General features: G+C 36.9%; 1 protein-coding gene across 1 annotated transcript in view; it reads right to left on the bottom strand.

The window, feature by feature from the left end:
• CDH2 (cadherin 2, type 1, N-cadherin (neuronal)) overlaps positions 1-8,741 on the bottom strand; it is a 39,396-nt gene that overhangs the window by 2,263 nt on the left and 28,392 nt on the right. Inside the window, exon 14 of the mRNA XM_010018133.1 lies at positions 5,826-5,990. Coding sequence (XP_010016435.1) covers positions 5,826-5,990 — 165 coding nt within the window. The remainder of the gene's footprint in view (positions 1-5,825; positions 5,991-8,741) is intronic.

Here is an 8,741-nt window from a genome sequence, read left to right on the forward strand (position 1 = left end):
TCTTCCAGAGGAAAGTCTCTTCCCTCCCTGTTTTCTTACACAGGTCCAAACCTAAACAGTAATGTAAGTAATTAATTTTGGAACATGAGACTATTACACTGTGCTTCTCCCAGGAAGATTTACAAGCTGAATATAAAAGGCTGAAGCCTGAGGTTAAAAAGCCCTCTTGTGTTTTGGATTTTTCAACCTTGCTGTTTCCAGAGGATTAGCAATGCATTTTCAAGATCTTCCACTTCAAATCGGATCTACTCTGGCAGCCACTGACAAGGGATAATCTATCTTCCAGAATTCTGTAAGGTTGAGCTAAGACTTTAAATTGGTCACTGTTAATTTAAACCAAAGCTATTTTTGCTGGTCTTATTTTTAATTTTAAATGTATATTTATGAAAAGAATGGCTTTATTATACTCCTCATTATTTGAACGACTGAGTGTGCATCCTTCAAATTATTTAATATTTTGGTTTTAGAAAAGTATGCTTTTTTCCTGTATTTAGTCTGAATGTGACATAATGGAAACGGATGTTGATTTTTCTTCTAGAAATACATACATAGTTAAACCCATTAATTAAAGCATATGGCATCAATAGGTAGAAGAGAATTCTGTTTCTTTATTGCCTATCTTAAGTCACTCAGAAGTGTGCAAAATGTACCAAAAATAATTTTGGAAATCAGTGGTGGAAAGGCCCAGCATATTTATCAAACTAATGACCCCTAATCAAGGACACATTTTGGACTTAAAATGATCATTTCATGTAGTACAACATCAAGCAGGTTATTAATAGGCTGCAGTAGGAGCACAATTTTGAATTATCTGATAAGAATAATTGGGGATGCTTGTTATCTTTGGCATTTTCCATCCTGATGGCCATAATAAGCACAAAATATTTAAAATTCTGAAACAGCAATAGCAAGGTTGGAAGACTTCCCTTATCAAGCTTCAAAGCTGGAAATAGTTCTAAAGCTTTCTCAATTTCCGCTGCTGAAGCAGAAATGCAACTTTACTTCTTAGGCAGTAACTGGCCTTATGGTATTTACATCTTCCCTTAAGCCTGCTCGGGGTGACAGACACCCATGCTTTTCAAACACAGGTGACAGGGAAGGAGAATAAATACCACCTGAGGTTAAGGATTGCTGAAGTATGAATCCAGGTATCAAATTTTTCACTTTCCCTCTGCTAAGCATATTCTCTGAACCTACCCAGTGCACTGCTGCGCTTTACTGATGGATTCTATAGCAAGTCTGAAGCTGGAGTTACTGGACATCAGCTTTGGCAGTGAAATTAGCTTATGAAGTTCCCTTTGGTTTCAGTATCGCCACCCTTTTGCTTATTATGCTGATCCTTTCAGTGGGTGGTATCACAGCCTGTCTTACCAGCATTACTGAAAAGGCAACAAATGGCTGCCAAGAACTGCTTCTACTGAGTTTGCCTCCATGGTATTGTCAACTGCTTCTGAAGAGATCTCTCAGTTCTTCCCAGATGTGTTCAAGAACCTCAGGGCAGCAGAGCTGTTACAGTTACTTGGTTTACAGTTTCCTGATCTGAAAACCCAACATTTTTACTAGATACAGAAGCTTATTCAACAACAGAATTGCTAGGACACATACCAGGGACCAGGGGGTCCTGCTGGGAGAGTGCAAACCAAGTCACATTTCCTTGCATTTGCTGTACCCCTAATGCACAACAAGCAGTTACAGAAGAGGCGTGGCAATACAAAGGTCTGCTTGAGACCTACAACAAACTGAGTAGCAATCTCTCCATTTTTCTTTTTTATATATGTCATGGTACTTTCACTAACGAGGAGACATGGGTAGAAGAGAAGAAACTACAGTGCCTTGACTGAGGAACAATGGTAACCTGAAGTAATACTTTCCTCAGTATGTGTGGCATTGTCAATTTATCTCAGTCAAGGGAAAGCAAACCCCTCAATATCTTTAACATAAAAGTATTACGAAATCTAACGCTTTTATTTTCATTAATCCTTGTACTTAATCAGATTCAGCAGACTTTTGATGAGAAGGAAAGGAAGAACAGAGCCTTATAGGGAAATAAAAAAAAAATTTGTTTACATCAAGAACCATTTTTTTAGTTGACAGGCGAAAACAGAAAACATTGAGGGAGTCTTTCTGCTTGGAGGTGCACTGTATCAATAGCTATTTACTAAGAATGAATTGAAGGTCCTCCATGTCCTCATGGGATGAGACCTCTAGTTTGTAATTCAAATTTAGTTTACCTCAGGCTATGTCCTCTATTGATTAGAAATAAATTCTTAGCCACACACTCTTCACCACAACATAATTGATTTAATATTTCTAGGGACAGCATAGGTGGTTCTTGGAAACAGGATTAACAAAGCTACTTCAAACGGGCCTAATTTAAACTGGCCTACAAATTCTGACTATTCTAAGTGTTAATTATGCTCCACACTCTGTAGGTTATGTTTTAAAAGGCTCAAAATGTAAAACAAGGTCTACAGAGGATTCTTAATAACACATGACTTATTTCACTGTCTTGTTTGTACAATGGGCTGGAAGAAAAGGAGGTTTTTCCCTTCCCCTCTTAAATTAGAGATTCATCTATCCATTGAAACAGACAAAACAAGAAAGTCCCTGAGGTCATTTAGCCTATGCCTGCAAAACATATTTTGATTATAAGGCACCTCTGGAACCTTCTTGTATCAGGAAGTTCATAGCTCTGTATATGTTATCTTAACTGTACAAGTGTTACAAAAATACTTTTAAGTTTTTATCCTACTCGTAACTTGTTTTTCAACTGAGAAGTCATTAAAACACTACTACAAAATACTCGTACTTATGTATGTCTCATTGAGATAAATAGATTTAATATAACAGGTGACAGCTAGAAAATAATACACAAGAAACAGAGTACTGCCAAAAGAAAAGAAACAAAATGAACCACTACGTTTTCTTCACTTTTTGTTTTTACAGCTCTGCAATAAAACAAGAACACCTCATGCTTGTTTGGCAATGGTAGCTAAATCCTCCAATATCTGGAATCAATGACCTATAGTTCTTTTTTGTCAAAAGTTGGAGTATTTCAGAGGCTAATCTGAACAATGCTGGCTGTGTGTCTGAGGTGCTGGTAAGCATTCAGCAGGCTATATTGGTTCGTGCAAATGGGCCAGCATCTGAAACGATCATGCTGATTAGCATCTCTGCAAATAGAGTCAAGTCCCCCGAAAGACCAGACCTATCTTTTACATCTTTTCAAATGAATGGAGTAATGCAGAATTTGCTGCTAAGGTACTGACAACTCAAAGGCAGCCTCTCCCTGTTCAGCTAGCAACCTGGCTAGTTCTGCAGGTGGTTTGGGTTAGGGCTGCCCAAGGGAAAAGTTATGCCTAATAATGTTGAAGCTGGATGCAGAGAGATAAGAACTTTGCCCTTTCTTATCTTGCTATGTTTTCACAGCTCAGTGTATCTTTTCTATGAAGTGCCTGAAGAAATGTCTGGTTTGGGTTTTACCCAAGATATTTCTTCCATTTACTCCAAGTAAAACTGAGAGGAACTTACCAATTTATTTGGTATAATCTTGCCAGGACTGCAAGTGAAATTCTCTCAAGAAAGTCTGAAAACCCTGAATGTTTAGGAGCTACAAGCTGATAATCTGGAAATTTAACTGTAAATGAGCACTACTCTGAAAGAGTGATTTTTTTTTTTTTAACACGATAGCTTTTTTAGAATCACATTTGCCATAGGAAATTTTAAGATAAAACCCAAATTAAGATGATACCGTTTTGGAGAAATAAAATCTCCATTTTGCTCTGACTTCTGCCAAAACAGAGTATAGACAACTTTTGGATGGCTACTGTCTGCTAGAGAGAGGGTTAGGTTGAATGCCCCATAGTAAAATGACACATTGCTATGAAATCCTAAGAAAGAAATATCTTATGAAAAAGAAGCTAAGTATATAATGCTTGAAACACAGAAACTACCTCATATAGTTCCCATCAATCAAAGGATATAATTAATCCTGAGCTAAGTTGCAGGCAAGAAAATTGCCATGTTTTTAGTGTCATATATATATCCAAGGTTTATTTTAGAGGCAGTGACATTATTGACATTATTTTGCTGTCTATAAATAGCTGGTAGAAGAGCTTTCTCTTTTCTTGGCAAGGGGAAGCATAAAGGGAGATATTGATCTAATACAATAGGCAACAGTAAGAAAGTGACTCCATTCTTGTCTGTACTGCAATATAAACATATTGGGTTAAATCAAGACAGTGTGTACTGTTTCTACAGCTCCATGTGTACACATTGATGCTATAATCTTCAAGAGTGATAATGTACTGAAGAACAGTATTGCAAGAACAGCTCTAAGTAACTTAAGAATTGCAGAAAGCTAGACAAACTCTGGCCCCTTTCTAGATGTCCAGCCGAATCATACTTATTCCTTGTCTTGGCTCTGTAAGAGAGCTTGATAGCTGCTTTGAGGACAAGAAAAAACAGGATATCAAGGATTACGGATTCTTCCCAACCACCTGACAGGTGGGTAGTATCTGGTCACAACTGTGTGAGAACAGGATGGGAAACTGATTGTTTGGAGAAAGATGAGGAAGCACAAGGAAGTTCTTGTGTGCACACTGCCTTGACCGATTAGATAACATGGGCTTTTTACTGTCCTGTGTCTCCACTGTTTTCCACAAGTCGATTATAACTGTAATATTTAGAAGTGCATGGCATGCAAATATCCACTTTACTGAAACATCTCTTTCTAAAACAGCTCTTCCCCAAAACTGGAGTCTCTTATATAGGGTGTCCTATGAGAATGTTTGTGTATTTCTTGCTAGTCATCAACCTGTAGTTTTGGGTGTTTTTTAGAACTGTATCAGCGTATACCTTAAAAGGAGCAAATTCACTTTCCTGCAGCTGGCTAACACAAAAGACTATGGTATATTAGCCTGACTTTCCTTTAAAGCAAACAGGAATAAACACATTTGCAAAAACAGTAACTGCAATACTTATCCAGTTCTAGTTACCAAGGAAGATAGGAGAAAATTAGAGAATTCATCTACAGAATATAGCTTATTTTAAGTGATAAATTTTGGATTAGTATTTGTTTTCCTATAATCAGCAAGTACAAAAACCACGTTCCATCTTAAGTACCACAGAACCATTGAGTTACAACTGACCTGTGATAGAAAAAATGAAGCCAGTATTTGTAGGAGCATTTCTTTAAAAACTGTAATCTGGTATAGTCTGACTCTTACTTACATTTACCTTTATTCAACGGAAGAATTAAAGATAATGCAAAGACTTTAAAAGCTCTATGACAAGACAAGTATTAAAAGCACTTACGTAACATTTAATTTAACTGCCCTGCTCACTAATTGTATTTGATGGAATTCTTTTGGTCTTATTGAAGGTACTGAATTTCCACTATTATCTAGATTCACAGGGTAATGTATGAAGAAAATGAAAATGAGCTTCTTCCATTATTAAATTACTGTGAATTAATAAATGAATTTAGGCTAAACTATAATTTTGTTAGTCTATTTATTACTTGGAACTCAGAGAATAATTCTGCTTGGAGATACGGTGGTTGCAGCTGATAACATATTATGAATGTAATTAATACAAACGTATATAAGTTAATTAATATATCTTCCCTTTCTGTTTGAGTGAGTTAATTAAATTTGTCTGCACAAGAACAAATTTACTTCTATCTAGCAAGGCAACTTTAATTGTCTAAGTAAGTTTTAAAAAGTTATTATGCTCAAACATAAGTTGCTGCTCATGCAGAGTACAATACACAAAAAATAAAAGGTTATCAGATCTTAAGAGGAAACTCTCTTCCTCTCCTTTACCTCATTAATGAAGTCCCCAATGTCCCCAGGATGAGGAGCAGCTGATCTGACTGGATACTGAGGTTCTGCATGGATTGGCCTTTCATCAAGACGTCTGATTCCAACGGGTTTGATGGCATCTGGTTCCACAGTGTCAGGCTGCTGGAGCTGGCTCAAGTCATAATCCTGCAAAATATGAAACAAAGACAGTATGTTAGGAGAATTTGAAACAAAATCTGTCAGAGTGAAACATGAGGTGGAAAAAAGGGAAAATGCAAAGTATCATTTCACCAGAAGTCCTATTTTCAGAATTGTAATGCTTACTAACTCAGTAACATTATTTGCATACCAACAGGATGTTATTTGATTTATACTGCTGGAATCTACCATTTTATTCCATTCCATCAGATTTGCAGAGCTTCTCAAAAGTTTTCCATTGAGCAGCAAGGATTTGAGTAGTACTATTAAGAGACTAAACACTTTACCTAGTAATGATGATTTACTGCACAGAGCAAAGATGCCAAATCCAACTCTTATTTTTCTAAGCAAATAAATAAATGCCAGACATTCTCACATCCCGAGAAAGAGGCAAGTGCACTGCTCTCCAGCTTTTTTATAATACCTTCAAAGAATGAATTTAAGACTCCTTACTGATTTCATGTGGCTTCCATAACATGAAAGCCAAAGTGGGAAAATGTAAGAAGTACAAAGCTCCTCAGATTTGGCCTTAATTCTAAGCACTTTCTAGAGATTATTTGTGGATCTATGCATTAAGTACTTGATGCCACAGTTTCAAACTCTGGCAGACTGATGAAGCTAGCATAGCACTATGAATTCCAATAAGCAGCATGTATGTATATAAAAATTTTAATTAGATGGATGTTTATGCATTTGAGACAGATAAGCCTGCATACTATCTGCACAGTCTGATACATTTCAGCATTGTCATTCACCTCACTGTTGTCATGCCTAGAAGGTAGTCATGCTCTAGGATGCCCTTGCACAAGGCACTGGTAAAAATGCAGAACAAAGAACTGGGCTTAAAAGCTTAAAACTAAATCCAATCACAGACTACCAGCAGACTGGACTTCATGCCAACTCTACTGTATGCCAGATAGGCTGCCCCACAAATAATCCAAGCAGTTGAGTAGCATCTTAAATAAGCTCCTTTATCAACAGTCTCTATTCTACAACAGTATTGTTCTGGTAAAAATCTTATTTATAATTTCAACTTGATGGAAGTTGCCTGGACAGACAATTACATTTCATTGTTTTTTTATTGACTCCTAAAGGAAGGAATGCAAGCATTTACTTCTGTTGCCACCCCATGGGATGTAGGTCCTTTTTGGGGTCATACTCTCAAACCCAGACTTTTCAACAGGAGGAAAGGTTTATTGACAGCCGTGAAGGTAGTCTGTTGAGAGAATTGTAACTGACTATCAAATCCAATACAGTTCCTAATTTGTTACTCGGGTCCTCAGCTGACTGCACACAAATATATAATCAAAAAAGGTGGAACAGCTCCACTGAGATCTGAGAATGCAGCTTCATATGCTTTAATTAGATTACAAGTTCCTTGGGGCAGAGCTGTAACTCCTACCCTTCGGTTCTTCGTGTACCAAACAGAATAAGTGATCTCCATGAAGCTGTATGAATTGGAGAAAAGTAAACAGAAGAGAACTTTTTATCCTTTCCCTTTTTATTACGTAAAATAAATCAAAGTAGTTCAGAGACATGCTATCAGAAAATCCTATCAGAGAAGAATGTACTTTCTAGAATTTATAAATATGCAACACAAAAGTGCTTTTCATACCCACCCAAAAGATGAAATGTGGAAAACACCAAGAGGGAGAAATGAAAAATACTGTTTTTTTAATACTAAACTTTTCCTTATGGAGAAATTCAAATGGATATGGTTAAATAACAGTATATGAACATCTGGAGAGCGTCTCTGGTCATTTCAGTTTTATAAAGATAAAATATTTTTTCTACCCACTCACACAATCAATTCTTTTTCTGATTAGTGGATTCATACTGCATTTCTGTATGACAAGTCAGGCTATTATCTTCACATCTAAGGCCATTCGCTTGAGCGTATCTACAGTTAGAGACATCTCCAGGCTCTATAGCTAAAAAGACAGCAAAGATTGCCATCTGTAAGGCAACAGCAGTGCAGAATGTGTTTTTATGTGGAATCCCACTTTGGTTTTCTTTTCTAGGCTAATTTATGACACCAGTCTTCAATCGAAGGAAATTTATTCTGCAGGTCTATTAGTGTCTGGGCAGGAAGAGAAGATCCATTGTGCTTATTACCACAGACTCTCAAATCTCTCGTATCATTAAAATCAATACTAACTGTACAGCAGTCAGGTATGGCAAATCATCCACCACCTCCCCAAACTGGCTTAGTGCCATACAAACACAGCATCATGCAATGAGTCCAGATGTTTCAACATTCTGTCTAAAGTCAACTCTACTCAATTATTGCAAAGTAAAAGAAGGAAAAACGTTTTAAAGAGCCAGGGCATAAGCTGTTCAGGGCTGCTAAAATTCCATCTCTTCACTCAATGATGCATTCACAGCTAGAAAAATGGGAAAACTTTTCATGTAGCTCCTGAACAGACTTCAAAGTTAGTCTCAAGCAGAGATTAAGATAGTTAACGGCAGGAGCGATAGCTAAACAGAAAACTGTGGCACATCAGAGAGAGAACAAAACATGCTGGATAGGCTGGAAGAACCAGCTTTGAGCAACATTCTGGGTCATTATTTTTACTCTTCATTACAGGACAAGTTAACATTTGTCTTTGCTCCAGTCTTCCTCCAGATAACCTGTTCATGTAAAATTCATGTGGCTGCCAATTTCTGTTGGAGGTATTTAATTACTTATTTATGCTCTTTAGCCCTAACCCCAGCAATTTTAAAACAAATACCTCTTTC

Source organism: Nestor notabilis, unplaced genomic scaffold, assembly GCF_000696875.1.
Source record: "Nestor notabilis isolate BGI_N333 unplaced genomic scaffold, ASM69687v1 scaffold7687, whole genome shotgun sequence".
Lineage (NCBI taxonomy): Eukaryota > Metazoa > Chordata > Aves > Psittaciformes > Psittacidae > Nestor > Nestor notabilis.